Genomic DNA, 16,811 nt, shown 5'->3' with positions numbered 1-16,811 from the left:
CACCTGCTCTTGCCAAGGTCTCTATGACCTCTTCTTAGCTATGTCTCAGAACAGTACTCCCGCTGCAGCCTTCTAGACTTGTGCCAGTTGATCATGTTTTGTTTCCTAGAAATCTTGTCATACCTTGGCTTCCATGTCGTCTCTTGGTTTTCCTCTTGCTTTTCTAATAGGCTCTTCAGCATGTCCTTAGAGCAGTGGTTCTCTTTGTATTGCTTCATCCTCTCTGTCCTTGACAGTGCAGCCTTGTCCCACTTGTATTGATTCAAAAAGCTTCTGCAAAGATAGTTTTTCCTGGCCTGTCACTTTAACCAGGTCATCCCTTTCTTTGAATTCCTCTAGCAGCTTCACCTTCTCTTTTGTATTCAGCATAAGCAGTTTTGTCTTCACCTTCCAGACCCTTCACAATCACTTTCACTTTATCTCCTTTTTCAAGTTGTCAGTGCTCTCCTCTGATCACAAGAACATAACAACAGCCATACTGAGTCAGATCAAAGGTCCATCTAGCCCAGTATCCTGTCTTCTGACATGGTCAATGCCAGGTGCCCCACAGGGAGTGAACAGAACAGGGAACCATCAAGTGATCCCTCTCCAGTCATCCATTTTCAGCCTCTGACAAACAGAGGCTAGTGACAAAATTCCTACCCCTCCTGGCTAATACCCATTGATGGACCTAACCTCCATGAATTTATCTAGTTCTTTTTGGAAGCTTGTTAAAATCCTGATTTTCACAAAATCTTCTGGGAAGGAATTCCACAAGTTGACTGTGCACTGTATGAAGAAGTACTTCCTTTTGTTTGTTTTAAACCTGATGCCTATGAATTTCATTTGGTGACCCCTAATTTTTATGTTATGGGAACAAGTAACTTTTCCTTATTCACTTTTTCCATTCCTGTCATTTTATCGGCCTCTACTATATCCCCACTTAGTGTCCTTTTTTTCCTAAACTAAAAAGTCCCAATCTTTTTAATCTTTCTTCATATGACACCTTTACTGAACTTTTTCCAATGCCAATATCTCTTTTTGGAGATGAGGAGACCACACCCTTGTGCAGTATTCAAGATGTGAGCATACCATGGATTTATATAGCAGCAGTAAAATATTCTCTGTCTGATTCTCTCTCCCTTTCTAACGATTCCTAGCATTGCTGTGCTTTTTTGACTGCTGCTGCAGATTGAGTGGATGTTTTCAGAGAGCTGGCCACAATGATTCTGAAATTTCTCTCTTGGGTGGTAATAGCTAAATTAGTCCCCATCATTTTGTATTCTGACAAGGCCCCAAGCTTGTTCCCTGTGGGTCCTGCGCTTTGCAGCGGTTACGATAATGCCTCAGAGGCTCACCGTATCCCTTTACTCTGCCTCCTGTTATCCCAGAGGCCTAGGTTACATACAGCTTATTGAGCAATTCTCATCATTGGCACAGTCAACGTCAGTCATTAGTGAAGGAGACCTCTCTGGTATGTCCAGTCTCCTCCTACCCCCTAGGTCTGCCCTCGGAGGTGTAGGTGGTCTGGAGGGAACCTGGACCCCTCCCACATGTTCTAGGTTCTGACTCAGGGACCCTACATGGCCGCTGGTAGAGGGACTTCCTCCCTGGTCCCCTTGATGCTGCAACCTGTTTCCTGCGCCACTCTCACCAAACGCTTTCCCCACACCTTCCCCTGATAGTCGCAGCAAACCTTTCTCCCACTGAGTTCTCATTCCACACGTCTTTCGCTTTCCTCATGCATTGCCTTTCTCCTTCCCCCTCCTTACCAGAGGGGAAGCCTTGTAAGAGGGTTCTGTAGGCCTTAATTGGCTGCAGGTGCTTATTTAGCAGCAGGTGTTGGATTAGACGGCTGCTGCTGGTGGATCCTTGATGAGCCTCAGTCATTGGGAAACATAAAAGCACAGACTCAACTGCTCACATGCTTGCCCTTCATTAGGCTAGCATAGTCTGCTGTGGGCTGTTGCCTATCATGTATGGATGTATGTATAGTTGGGATTATTTTTTCCAATGTGCATTACTTTACGTTTATCAGCATTAAAATTCATTTGCAATTTTGTTGCCCAATAACTTAGTTTTGTGACATCTTTCTGAAGCTCTCCACAGTCTCCTTTGGTCTTAACTATCTTCGGCAGTTTAGTATCATCTGCAAATTTTGCCACCTCACTGTTTACCCCCTTTTTCAGATCATTTATAAATATGTCAAATAGGATTGGTGCCTTTGGGGGGCTACCACTTGGAAAACTGACCATTTATTCCTACTCTGTTTCCTGTCTTTTAAATAGTTATCAGACTATGAGACTATCTTCCCACTTATCCCATGACAACTTACTTAAAAGCCTTTGGTGAGGGATCTTATAAAAGTCTTTCTTGAAATATAAGTATACTATATCCACCAGACCCTTTTTGGCTACATGCTTATCGGCCGTTTTAAATAAGTCTAGTAGATTGGTAAGGCATGATTTCGGTTTACGGAAAAGTCATGGAAGACAGGAGCAATTCCAGAAGACTGGAAAAGGGCAAATATAGAGCCTACCTATAAAAAAGGGCAAAAAGAATAACCCAGGAAACTACAGACCAATCAGTTCAATTTCTGTGCGAGGAAAGATAATGAAGCAAGTAATTAAGGAATTCATCTGCAAACATCTGGAAGAATATAAGGTAATAGGTAATAGCCAGCATGGATTTGTGAAGAACAAATCATGCCAGACCAATCTGATAGCTTTCTTTGACAGAATAACAATACTTGTGGATAAGGGAGAAGTGGTGGATGTAGCATACCTAGACTTTTGTAAGGCATTTGATATTGTCTCGCATGATCATCTTATCAATAAACTAGGCAAATACAACTTAGGTGCAGCTACTATAAGGTGGGTGCATAAATGACTGCATAACAGTTCTCAGAGAGTAGTTATTAATGGTTAGCAGTCATGCTGGAAGGGCATAACAAGTGGGGTTACACAGGGGTCTGTTTTGGAACCAGGTCTATTCAGAATCTTCATCAACAATTTAGATATTGCCATAGACAGTACACTTATGAAGTTTGCAGATGATACCAAGCTAGGAGGGGTTGCAATGCTTTGGAGGATAGGGTCAGAATTCAAAATGATCTGGACAAACTGGAGAAATGGTCTGAGGTAAATAGGATGAAGTTTAATAAGGACAAATGCAAAGTACTCCACTTAGGATGGAACAATCAGCTTCATACGTACAAAATGGGAAGCGACTGTTTAAGAAGGAGTACTATGGAAGGGGATTTAGGGTTCATAGTGGACCACAAGCTAAATATGTGTCGACAGTGTGATGTGGTTTGCCAAAAAAGCAAATGTGATTCTGTGATGCATTAAGAGGAGTGCTGTGAGCAAGACATGGGAAGTCATTCTTCCACTCTACTTGATGCTCATTAGGCCTCAGTTGGGGTATTGTGTCTACTTCTAGGCATCACTTTTCAAGAAAAATGTGGAGAAATTGGACAAGGTCCAGAGAAGAGCAACAAGAATGTTTAAAGTTCTAGAGAACATGAGCTATAAGGGAAGACTGAAAGAACGGGGATTGTTTTGTTTAGAAAAGAGAAGACTTAGTGGGGACATGATGGGGGTTTTTAAGTACCTAAAACAGGGTTACAATGAGGAGGAAGAAAATTTTCTCTCCTTGGCCTCTGAAGATAGGACAAGAAGCAATGGGCTTAAACTGAAGCAAGGGAAGTTCAGGTTGGACATTAGGAAAAACTTCTCAACTGTCAGCTTGGTTAAACACTGGAAAAAATTGTGAAGAGAGGTTGTGGAGTCTTCATCACTGGAGATGTTAAGAGCAGGTTAAACAGACATCTATCGGGGATGGTCTAGATGGTGCTTGGTCCTGCTGTGAGGGCAGGGGGCTGGACTCGATGACCTCTAGAGGTCCCTTCCAGTCCTGCATTCTGTGATTTACCTGATGTGATTGAATGACACTCTTTTTCATTTGATTAGTAACAGAGAGGGAGCTGTGTTAGTCTATATACTGTCAAAACAAAAAAGCAGTAAAGTAGCACTTTAAAGACTAACAAAATAATTTATTAGGTGAGCTTTCGTGGGACAGACCCACTTCTTCAGTGGGTCTGTCCCACGAAAGCTCACCTAATAAATTATTTTGTTAGTCTTTAAAGTGCTACTTTACTGCTTTTTTTCATCTGACTGTTTCTCATCTAATCTTATTCATACTTTATCATCGTCCACCCTCCTCTCCTTACTAGAACATTGAGACTCTCTATTAATAGACCCTCCACTAAGGAATGTCTCTGTCAGATCTATGTAGTCCTTGGCATCCACTGGCTTTCCCCCATCTCTTAGTTTAAAAACTGCTCTACAACCTTTTAATGCTAAATACCAGCACTGTGGTTCCATTTTGGCTTAGGTGGAGCTCATTCTTTCTATATAGGCTTCCCTTGTCCCAGAAGTTTCCCCATACCCTCATGAATTGAAACCCTCTGCAGTTCTGTCTGTCTACCTGGCCCTGCATGTGAAACTGGAAGCATTTCAGAGAACACTATCACAGAGGTCCTGGATTTCAATCTCTTTCCTAGCAGACTAAATTCGTCCCCCAGGATCTCTCTTCTACTCTTCCCTATGTCATTGGTACGTACATGTGCCATGACCACCAGCTCCTCCCCAGCACTACATGTAAGTCTATCCAGATGTCTCAAGAGATCCACAGCCTTCACACCAGGCAGGCAAGTCACCGTACAGTTCTCCCGGTCATCACAAATCCAGCTGACTATATTTCTAATGATTGAATCCCCCATTACTAACACCTGCCTTTTCCTAATGGTCGGAGTTCCCTCCCCTGGAGAGGTATGATCAGTGCGAGAAGATACCACCACATCATCTGGAAGGAAGGTCCCATCTATAGGACGGTTTCCCTCTACTCTAGCTGAATGTTCTTTTTCCCTGAGACATTCACCCTCCTCAGCCACACAGGGAGTGTGTGAACCAGGGGTTGGACTGTTCTACATTGTCCTGGAAAGTCTCATGTATGTAGCACTCTGCCTCCCTTAGCTCGGCCAGTTCACCCACCCTGGCCTCCAAAGCCTGTTGACGTTTTCTGAGGGTCAGGAGCTCCTTGTACCAAAAGCACATGTACACCACCTGCCCTGCAGGGCAAGTAGTCAAACATGCTACATTGGATGCAATGAACAGGATAACCCCCAGTCTGCTGCTGGGTTTCTGCCTGCATGCTCTCCTACAGACAAGTAGAGTCTTGACAGGGCTTTTATTTTAATCAGGTGGCTTTGGTTTTAGTTTAGAAGTTTTCAAGAATGCCAAATGTATCCAGCTCCCTCTAAACGCCCCCTGTAAACTCCCTGTTAGCTGCTCTTGTTCATTAAGCTCCATGGTCCCTTAGAGCAGCCTTTATATTGCCCTGGCCTTCCTGAGAGCCCTGGCCCCTTGTTAAGGATTGATGGGTGATCAAAAAGACTAGGTTTCAAAGTCTCATTAAGAAGATCTCAGCCCTGCCTAGCAGGCTGCTAGTCTCATCACAGAGCCCTTCAAACAAAGAGCTCAAAACAAACAAGCTCAGCACACAGTATCTTTCAGGCAACCATCAAGTAACCCCCAAACACAAACACACAACACTGCAGACAACAACTTACCCCCAAGAAGAACAAGAAGTTCTGTGGCACCTTATAGACTAACAGATATTTTGGAGCATAAGTTTTTGTGAGCAAAGACCCGCTTCATCAGATACATGAGTGCCACTCATGCATCTGACGAAGCGGGTCTTTGCCCATGAAAGCTAATGCTCCAAAATATCTGTTAGTCTGTATCTTTGAGAACAGCAAGAAGTCCTGTGGCACCTTATAGACTAACACGGCTACCTCTCTGACATTTTCCCCCAGAGTCTCCTAATTGCTCTTCCTTCTCCTGAAAAACTCCCTCACAAAACTCCTGTTAGCTGCTTCTGTTTTCTAAACTAAGGTGATACATACATGATGGCCCATATATATATATATATATATATATATCCCCATATATATCTTCAGCACTACCTGATTGTCACACGCTGCCTCACAACTGTCCTTTGCCATGATGCCTATAAAAATGGCAATAGTTAGCCTGCTATGTGCAGAGACTGCTGCCTATCAGGCTGACCACACCTCCGTGTTGCCTGGTAGTCCCCCATCTGGCTGCACTTATGGCTTACCTATACGGAGGTTGCAAGCTTTCTGGAGGAGGAGCCCCTTTCTGTTCTATGTTTGTGGGATGCCCAGCACCCTAGAATTCTGGGCATTACATAAGCACAATACAATAATAAGAATAAAGTTTGGCAAAGTTCTAAACACCTGATAAGGGGGTCTTATAATGGACAGTCAGGCAACCTGAACTACAGGCACCACGATCATAAACATATACAGCATTGTAGTACCTTGATGCCAAGACACAAGTCTGAGAATGCAGGTAAAAATCCAGCACCCCTGGGTGCCTGTTACTTACGAGTAAGGGCTGCTGAGCACCTCATAGGCACTGGCAGAGCTGCCTGGGGGAGCAGTGTGGCTCCCAGAGCCAACCCCAGAGCCCACTAGCATGCAGCACGCATGTATGTAAATGGCGTGGCTAGTACTGCTTGGTCCTTGCACTTTGGAGCACAGGGACCAGCCCTTGTGTAACAGTTGCAATGGGCAGAGGGCTTCTTGTGCCACCCCATTCGCAAGGAGACCCAAGCACTACCCAGTTTCAGTGTCGTGCCTTACAGCAGCTTTGAAGCAGAGACACTTCCTGCGTCAGTACACAGCTGTCCTATGCTGTGCCCAGTGGGTTACTGCTCAGCAGCCAATGCTGAGAAATAGCAGCTAGCCAGTTGTGATAGTTTACAGACAGGTCTTCCTGCTTCCTGGACCCTTGACACAAAGAAGAAGTGGGCGTCAGATGATGTCTACCCCATAAAGACAAGCCCTGAGGCTGGCCAGTGCCACCTGATTAACGCTCATGGGCCTTTTACTGCTGTGAAGACTTCTGGGCACAGGGACCCTGTGAAGTGGGAGGATCCCCAAATTCAGGCTCCAGCTCAAGCCTGAAAATCTTCAGAGCAATGAAACAGCCCTGCAGCCCAAGCCAGAGGTGATTTTTCTTTGCTGTATAGCTAGACCCTGATTCCATGGTGTGCTGCAGGGCCAGATAGAAGACTCAGACTTGTTGCCAATCATTAGACCCGGTCACCAGTGGTCAGCAGTGCCTGAAAAGCTGCTACTGTCTGTCCCCAGAGCCTTGTACACCACCCAGGGAATCAGTCTCTTCTCAGCAGGCTCGTGTGGTGTGCCTGGTGTACATTCACTTCAGAAACTGCCTCCCTCCCCACAAACCTTCTTGATCACCAAAGGCTATTCAACCTTTGCCAGAGCCCCACAGCACAGTGCCACAGCTGAGACCACACAGTAAATTGTCTAGATCAGTCATCTCAGACTCGAGCTGCTCTCTGGGGCCTCTTGTTGTCTCCAGCTACTGCATCTATACGCCACTTAGTGGAATGGCTGACAACCTCCTCATGGCCAGGCACAGTGTAGCCACGCCTGGCTAGGCCAGTGACCCTAAGACAATCACTTCGGCACTGTGGTGTTTTCCTGCCAGGTTACATAGCCCTCCAGCCAGGTCAGAGTCTTTAGTGCCCCCTTTCTGGGGTCACCACTCACCAGAGTCACACCCCATATGTCTTTCACGGAAACAACCCCCCTGCTCACTCTGGGTTATTGTTCAGCTTCTTCCTGTTTGGAGCAGGGCCTCTCCCAGGACTCCCTGCCAGCCTAGACAGCTTTTCCTTCAGCTCCCTACAGTCTGTATGGATATTGTGGCAGTTTTCTGGGCTTCCCCCCTTTCACTGCCTCTTCCTGCTCTGAGCTTCTAGTCTTTCCTGGAATCTCCTGCCAGCTCCTTCCCCAGCTGGACTTTATTACTATTGCAAACTGGCAGGTTTGACCAGGACAGCAATCACTGGATTCCTTCAGTTTGGCCCCATTCTTTAATCTCGCCATCCTGGTAAAGTCTGGCACTCGTCGCTAGATGTGTCATAACAAGGTGGGTAGCCGTGCCCCTGACTCAAGTGACATGGGCCTTCTAAGTCCCTCAGATTCCCTGCAGTGGTATCAGCTTAGTGGGTAATTTCATAGAATCACAGAATCATAGAACAATATTGCTGGAAGAGACCTAAAAATGCCATTGAGTCCAGCCCCCTGCTCTAAGCAGGACCAAACCCATCAGATCAGCCCTGTCAGTGTTTTGTCGAGCCGAGACTTAAACACCTCCAGAGATGGAGACTCCACTACTTCCCTGGGTCGACCATTCCAATGCTTCACCACCCTCCTAGTGAAAAAGTTTTCCCTAATGTTCAACCTGGACTTTTCCAACGCAACTTGAAACCATTGTTCCATGTTCTGCTGTCCATAACCACTGTGAACAGCCTCTCTCCAGCCTCTTTGCAGCCTCCCTTCAGTAAGTTGAAGGCTGTTATCAAGTCCCCCCTCAGGCTTCTCTTCTGCAGACTAAATTTCTTATCTCTCCCTCTGTGACAGATATTCATAAAGGGCCATGGGGAACCGAGGCGTCAGAAGCAAACCCACAAGCCAGGCACAAACCCTAGCTAGAACTGCCTTCCTGTTAGAAGAGAGCTGACGGAAATGCCCAGAGAAAGCTGCTCCGGGTCTAAGACAAACTCTCCAGCAGGGACTCATCCAAGTGGAGAACTTGTGATGGGCCCCAGCCTGAGCCTGGCCCAGGGGAGCTGACAGCCATGCCGGATCCCTGAGCAATGTGGAGGGGGTCCTGGCTCTGCATGTGTGGTAGGGACTGACCTCAAGTAGAAGGGGTGGGGGTGGAGGCAGTCAGCCCTCAGTACTGTATGGAGCATGCCATACTCTGGCAGCAATTTAAATGGCCCAGGGCCCTGGCTGCTGTCACTCCTTGGTACCAGCAGCAGTGACTGGATGCTCCCAGCCCTGATGAATCACTGGGCCCCAGGACAACTGTCACCTTTCCCCTCCTCCCTCCCATTAGCCAGCCTGGCCCCACCTCTAGAAAAGAACATTGAGCTCCAGAAGGGGGACATGTCCCCAGAGCCCTGACAATGGAGGGACTCACAGAGGCTCCTTTGCAACAGCCCAGCCAGGCCAGGCCAGGCCAGTCCCTGTCCCTCTTCTAGCCCCAGCAGCTCTGGGCTTCCCAAGTCTTGTGAATTCTAAGGCCATCCCGCTAATTAGCCACAACCAGACTCCCATGCTGACGCTGAGGTTCGGTCTGGTCCCTATAAGCTCTGCCCTTAACCAAGGTCCATCAGTAGTTCAGCTGCTCACATACCATTCTCTGGCCTCTGAGTGCTAGCGGCCTGAACAGGCAGCATAGGACTATGGCACCCATGGCCACACATATCCTCAGCCTGGGGCCAGGCTGCTGACCTAGGGAATGCTTGGGGCAGGCCTGCTCTTCCAGCAGCCACTTACCATTCTGGTTGTTATGCACATAGACCACCCTGGCCTGCTCTGTTGGAGTCTTCCCCAGGCAGTATAAAATCCCCACCAGATCCGCCACTGAGAAGCCTCTGGCGTGGACCTCATTGCTGCGATTCCTGTAGTTCTGGAACTTGCTGTGGGGATGAGTCATCACTATTTTATTGTCCCTCTCGATCTGGAGGTAGCTCACATCTCGCTCGCCCATCACACAGGAGAGGTAGAAGCGGGTATGAGAGGGACTCTGCACGTTGGCAACCAGAGTGATGTCCAGAATGCTGGCTGTGCAGGTGAGACAAGAGAGAGGGTGAATGAGGAGGCCCAGCCCAGACACAGCATGGCAGGACACTGGCTTCTGGCTTTCCTGGGCTGCAGCCTGCACTGTCTCTTAGCCTTGAACCTGCAAGTCAGTCCCAGAACGCTATCAACATCTACCCTGGCTGCAAGTGACTGCGGCAAGGGAATGGCAGGCCCCAGGGACCAGAGATGTGGAGAACGAAGTTCAGAGAACAACAAACAAAGCCCTGGCTGGGATGGGCCCTGCTTTCGGTAGGTACCTGGACTCGATGACCTCCTTAGGTCTCTTCCAACCCTATGATTCTGTGAACAAGGGAGAAGCTCTGTGTAGGGCACGTTACATTCACAGAACCCCAGCTGCTCCCTGCCTATGCCCTGCCAGACTGAGGAGAAGCCTTCCCCGCATTTTTTTGACTGTGGCACTCTGTGGAGTTCCTGTCAGATTGTGGCAATTGCTATTACATGCCATGTGACCCATATACAAAATCTCTGCTTTTTATTCCCCAGAAAGGCCCGTCCCTGCCTCAAGCCATGGTGACCCAGCCTTGCCATGCACATGGCCAGGCTGGGCAGAGTATCTCAGAGCTCCCCTTTAACTCAGGGCCCCTTGTGCCACTCTCCAGGACCTGCTGAGGAGTCCCGTCAAAGGGTCAAGCAGAGAGAGGGGTCACCTGCCTTAATGCAGAGCCACGGCACTGCACCCTGCCAGCTCAGCTAGTTGATTTGGGAGATGCATTGGGTCTTTCTGACTGTGAAGACCATGGGAGTCCCAGTCGGAATAATTTTCCTAGCTGCCTTTTCAGCCCCGTTTCTCCAACCATGCAGCCCCAGATTGGGTAACCAGAGCCACATCACTATTCTCAGCCCATCCTGCAGGGACCTGTCCCAGTACAGCTGCAGCATTAGTACTGCTGGGTCCCAAGCAGACTTTATGGGAAGTGATCAGCCTGGGTGTGCAATTGAGAAGCCCCTTGGGGAACCAGTGCAAGTGTCATGGGCATCCCACCGGGGGGAGAAATTTACCTGTCTGGTGCAGGAGGAGGAAAAGAAGACAAATCTCTTGGAATCTCATTGCCTGAAGCATGTCCCGAATCTGCTCAGCATCAGGAAAACGTAGCCGTGCCGAATAGCAGAGAAACCGAGCTGGCTGATGTGGCAGCCCCCGTCCCTGGCGGTTCCTTTTAGTTTTCAGTTCCAGTCACAGAGCTGGGGATGGAAGTGCAGGAAGGAAATGGTGCTGCTCATATCAGAGACACAGCAAGAGAGAAACTTCCTCTTTCTAAGTGGAAAACACTCTGTGCTCAGTCGCTTGGGCTCAGCTCTTTTTCAAATCTGAACAGGATGCTGGGGGCTGGTCTATTCAGAGGGAGATTCCAGCATGATCTGAACGTAGCACGAGCACAAAGTCTCTGTGAGCACAGGTGACCCAGGTCTGGTTCCAGGTTGCTGATCTGGCAGGAGAACCAGGGTCATGCCCAGACTTCTCCAAGTGCGTTCCAGCCTCCCTGGAGGCCAAACTGCTCCTCCAGTCATGTCTCATCTCCATCCATGCTAAGGGGCGACTGGTGCTGGCTGTCAGATATTGAGACTCTCTGGTAAACTTCAAAGCGTAAAAATTGGTGTGTCCTCTCTCTGGTTGGTGAACTGGTGGCAGAAAGTGCATATTGGAAAGCCTCAGAATCACACATCTCTCAGTGTTTCTCTGACAGAAAATTGCCAAGCACTTAAAAACAACCCCCATAAGATAGCAGTAGGCCATGTCTGTGCTAAACAACAAATAGGGCAGATAATTCAGCAGGATAATTAGAGAATGTTTACTGGCCAAGAATAACACTACCCACCTGGGTAGAGGGAGGGTACATGCTTTATTGTGTTCAACATCTTTATTAATGAGCTGGATGAGGGACTGGGTTGCACCCTCAACAAGTCTGCGGATGACACTAAGCTAGGGGGAGAGGTAGATGCGTTGCAGGGTAGAGACAGGTGATGCAGAGGGACCTGGATAAATTGGAGGACTGGGCCAAAAGAAATCTGATGCTGTTCAATAAGGGGAAGTGCAGAGTCTTGCACTTGGGACGGAAGAATCCCAAGCATTGTTATAGGCTGGGGACCGACTGGCTCAGCAGCAGTATGATGGAAAGGGACCAAGAGGTTATGGTGGATGAAAGGCTGGATATGAGTAAACAGTGTGCCCCTGTAGCCAAGAAAGCTAATGGCATACTGGGGTGCATTAGGAGGATCATTTTGAGCAGATCTAGAGAAGTTGTTGTTCCCCTCTACTTGGCACTGGTGAGGCCACATTTGAAGTATTGCATCCAGTTCTGGGCCCCCCAGTATAAAAAGGATGTGGATGTGCTTGAGCAGGTTCAGCAGAGGGCAACAAAAATGATTAAGGGGCTCGAGCACATGACCTATGAGGAGAGGCTGAGGGATCTGGGATTATTTAGTTTGCTGAAGAGAAGACTAAGGGGTGATTTAATATCAGCCTTCAACTTCCTGAAGGGGAGCTCTAAAGAAGATGGATAGAAACTATTCTCAGTGGTGACAGATAGCAAAACAAGGAGCAAGGGTCTGAAGTTACAGAAGGAAAGATGTAGGTTGAATATTAGGAAAAACTACTTCACCAGAAGTGTGGCAAAGCAATGGAATGTGTTACCTAGAGAAGTGGTGGAATCTCCATCCCTGGAGGTTTTTAAGTCCCAGCTTGACAAAAGTCCTGGCCGGGATGACTTAGTTGGGGTTGATCTTGCTGGAAGCAGGGGGCTGGACTTGATGACCTCCTGAGGTTTCTTCCAGCCCTATGATTCTATGACTACAGTAACGGGGAAATGCAAAAGGGTCTTAGTTCTCACTAGTGGGGGTTCAGGAGGAAATGAAGAGGGATTACAGCTTGCAGGTGTGTAAGATCTCTGAGGCAATAAATGGTGGGACCCAGCCCATTGGTGAGCAACATGTGGCTTGCAGAATGTATGTAGCCCAGTGGGGTTTTACATGTGGCCTGCACACCCTGTCTGCTCCTGCACTCCCATGTGCCTCTTGTGCACTGCATCCCCACACTTCCTAGTCCTCCCCCTGCCTTCCAGGATTTTCAGAGTGCCACGAATCCACTGAGTCATGCTCTGTGCCTGCTTCTTCACCTCCCAGATCTCGAACTGAGTGACAGCTGTTTGCAGCTGCTGAAGTTCCTGGGAGGTGGGGAGGAGTGGGGGACAGAGTTAGAATCTGTGGATTCATGGTGCTCCTGAAGTGCTGAAGGAGGAGTAGGGAGTGCGGGGTCCCGGTGCACAGGAGAGCAGAGAGAGGAGCATGGGTGGCAGATGGAACCCCAGTGGACTTCAGGCTTCAAGTTGTCCATGACTGGTCACACAGCTCACTGAGAGGCAGGAGGGCCACTCACAAAGCCCACTCACTAGTCTTGGTTGCCCATCGTTGCCCTAGACTGAACTGTCCAGCTTCCGAGCAGATCCTTCCCTCTCTCCCAATTCCTGGTCCCAACAGCTGCATTGCCCATCTGTCTTCCCTCTTAATGGGGCAGGCTTGTTCTGGAGTCAGACTGCACAGTGTAGTGCCTTTGACTTCCAAGCAAACTCCCCTGGACAGTTAGGCAGTGGGTTCCAAAGGAACTAGGGAGGGCCCCATGTGGACAGTGTTTGTGGGAAGGACTCTCTCAGACACAGCAAGGCTGGGGGAAGGGCGAGGATCTGGCAGAGAAATCCAAATGGCATGAAATGAAATCCTGTTTCCCATGCAGCATTTCCTGCTCTCCACACATTGTTTTAACGTGTCCCTGACTCAAGAAGGGGAACAATGTGTAGCATGGTAGGGGCTGCCACACATTTGCTGATCCCAAGGAATGACTGTGTAGCTGCTCCTGCTGCGTGTGGCCAGCAGCAGCCTTTCAGCACCGTGCAGGAGGGAAGGGATGGGAGCTGCTTTAAGCCACAATGGTGTGGGGGGAGGGCTGTGGGGAATAGAGATGAGCTGGCCCCTGTTTTCATAGAGGTCATAGAATCCTAGGGCTGGAAGGGAACTCAGGAGGTCATCTAGTCCAGCACCCCACTTCAAGCAGGATCAGCTCTAACTAAATCATCCCAGCTAGGACTTTATCAAGTTCAGATTAAAAAAACTCTTATGGATGGTGATTCCACCACCTCTCTAGGCAAAGCATTCCAATGTTTCACCACCCTCCTAGGGAAACAGTTTTTCCTAATATCCCACCTACACCTAGAGCACGGAGCAGCCCCCCCACATTCGCTGCGGGCAGAACCAACACAGAGGAGTGTGTGAAAAGGCTGGAGTAGCTGTTGCAGAGCATGCAGCGTTGTGGTGCAAACAGTCTAGAAATTGCTTGCTTCCCAGAACTGCAGAGATTTGCTGAGGGCAGAGGAATTTCCCCATGCCAATGCTGTGCAGGGCTTTGGCACATGCAGGGCTTGGCTCCTCCTGGCCGCTGCCAGCCCATACTCAGCAGACACCACAGCAAGCAACCAGTGGTGAGTGGAAATGTGGCAGGGGTGAGGATGTGCTGGCTGGGAGCTGGCGTGCAGCAGGGACTGCACTCATAGACCAGCAGAGGGAGGCCCACCCTGCGCACTGCAGCTTTACCCAACCACCAGCCTGGCACTCCCACCCTCACTACCAGCCCCTGGAGCCCCACCACACACCGCTAATGAGCAGACAGCTTGCAAGTAGGATCCAGCCAGCAGCAGGACCCACCAGTACTGATGGGAGGGGAGAGAAAGACAATACAGGACAATTGGCCCATTTTTTAAAAAAAAGTAGGGACACCTCTGGGACTTTCCCTTTTGAAACCAGGACATTTGGTCACCCTACTTCTGCAAGCTCCAGAGCCCCAGCTCAGTGGGTAAGGTACTACACATCAGCTCCCAGGAAACACATTCATTGGAATGACAGACGGGAGGGAATTGGTGCTTGGCTCTACCACTGTAAAGAGACGCAAACGTGGATTTAAGGAGAGTGAAAAGTGGAGAAGGTTCAAGAGAGCTACAAGTGACCGGAGTCTGAAAATGGCACTTCACAGTGAGGCACTTAAGGAGCTCAACCTATTTGGCTGATGTGAAGAAAGGTAACAGGTGACTTGATTACAGTCCAGACCAGGGGTGCACAAAGTGGGGGGCAGGTCCCCTCGAAGGGGCATGAAATTTTGCAATGGGAGCACAACACAATTGGCTACTGGGTCTCAGGCTCATCCAGCTCATTAAAAATATTGAAATATGTTACTGTTTTTATGCCTGTGTATTCACATTTGTAACCCTTCTGCCAGAAGGAGTCGGCAGCAATCAGGGCCTGGTTCGATATCTAGGAGTTCCTTTTCATCTGTTGCACGCAGAACTGGCTCGAGCCCGCACCTGGTAGCCTCAGAAATTCACACACCCCGGGCACCTCAGAGAGGCAATGCTTCCCCACTCACAAGCACAGAGTCTGAGTGTAGAAAAGAAACTTTCGATGAAAGAGGCAGAAAAGTCATATGGCATAAGCTTGGGAAAATACCACACGCAGAGTTCATAACCAATTCTCAAGTAACTGTCCCAGCTCAAATGCATTGAGCAGTGTCCCTTGCCTCTCAGGCTCACCAGTCCAATACCGTAACCAGACAACCCACACACCCCAACTTTCTTCGTACCCTGCTTTTCAAATGCCCCACTTACAACTCGGTCCAGTCCGTGCAGGCCCTGACACATCACCCTGATGCATTCCTTCACTGAACCTGCGGAAATGCCCCCTTTACACTGGTCTGTTGTTCTGCTTGCTCCCTGCCAGCTGACTGACTGGCCATCCACTGGTTGTGCCTGCCGTCTGCCTGGTGCTCCTCCTACCGGCTGTCTGCTGCCGTCTTGTGGGTTTTGCTGTAGGCAAAACCCTGTGATTCCAGCTCATAGTAGCATTCAGCTCTGGGCCTAGCCAAAGCATCTCAGTATTAACCAAGGTGGAGTCTCACAGAATAACTGTAGAGCCATCCTTACATCCACCTGTGAACAGTGGGGCAGGAGAACAACTAGTCAAACCAGTCTTAGAGCTGCATAGCCAAAAGGCTTCCAGCCAGCTAGTTCAACCACTATGCCTCCCCCCATTTCACTCACACAATGCTTTGTGGGGGGAGCCCTCTGTAATCCATATTTTACACAGTAGTGATGACTGCCCTGTATCCCCACGAAACTTCAAGCATTGTGGAGACTCCACAGTTCTTACACTGGGTGATTGATAAAACTGTGACTTTACAACATGTTGTTTACAATATATTAAAACTCCGTGCTTTGACGGCTCCCATCAGGCTTTGTTTACAAGGTATTACATATGCACACCTTTGTATTTTCATGCAAATGATCTCTGCAGGACACATTCCCCAACTCCTTCAACAGTACTGAGCTCCTGCTGGCCCATTCCTTACATCTTTATATACCGAGTCCACCACGGCTACTCAAGATGATCCAGTCTTTCCACGAAGACACGAGAGGAACCATCCAATATAATGGCACATCATTGGATGTCTTCAGCATCAAGAGTGGCGTCAAACAAGATGGCGTCTGCAGCCGAGGCAACGAAGGAACTGAGGAGAGAGCAGGGCTGCATGTGCTGTCCCTAGTGCCGCAAACAGCGCATGCTGGGTTAGCGCATGCGCAGCCCCGCTCAATATTGCTCAGGAAAAGTCTCCATGCTGCGGTGCTGGGTGAGCCCCACACCTACTGTGGAGCACTCACAGGGACAGCACTCAAAGAAGAATGGATGGGTTCCTCACAGAGTGAATGAGGCTGGCGAGTGTTCCATCTGGAGGCCAGGCAGAAGGGGAGATTCTCTATGCTGTGGGTTGACTGGGAAAGTTTTGAGATGTGTGGTGCAGGTTGGAGTAAAATGTCTCTTCCAGAAAACATTTGGACGACTCAGAACATAGGCTAGTGGTCACAGCTAGTAGGAACTACTGTGGAAGGATCACCCCAGAGCTAAAACACTGGGGCAGACACTCGGAATAAAATCTCCAACTCTGCCACGGACCCTGTGAAACTGTGGGTTCAGGTTTTAGAAATGCTGACTCAAAGGGAACTCT

General features: G+C 48.7%; 1 protein-coding gene across 2 annotated transcripts in view; it reads right to left on the bottom strand.

The window, feature by feature from the left end:
- The window catches only part of TIE1 (tyrosine kinase with immunoglobulin like and EGF like domains 1), a 56,762-nt gene extending 45,740 nt beyond the window's left edge, over window positions 1-11,022 (bottom strand). For both annotated transcript variants that reach the window (XM_075002579.1, XM_075002580.1), the window contains exons 1-2: window positions 10,772-11,022; window positions 9,446-9,733 (exon numbers count right to left, since the gene is read on the bottom strand). In XM_075002579.1, the coding sequence (XP_074858680.1) occupies window positions 9,446-9,733; window positions 10,772-10,832 (349 nt within the window). In that variant the 5' untranslated portion in view covers window positions 10,833-11,022. The remainder of the gene's footprint in view (window positions 1-9,445; window positions 9,734-10,771) is intronic.
- Window positions 11,023-16,811: the final 5,789 nt, after the last annotated feature.

This window comes from Carettochelys insculpta, chromosome 9 (assembly GCF_033958435.1).
Source record: "Carettochelys insculpta isolate YL-2023 chromosome 9, ASM3395843v1, whole genome shotgun sequence".
Taxonomy (NCBI): Eukaryota; Metazoa; Chordata; order Testudines; family Carettochelyidae; genus Carettochelys; species Carettochelys insculpta.
This window is presented reverse-complemented; position numbering and strand designations above follow the sequence as displayed.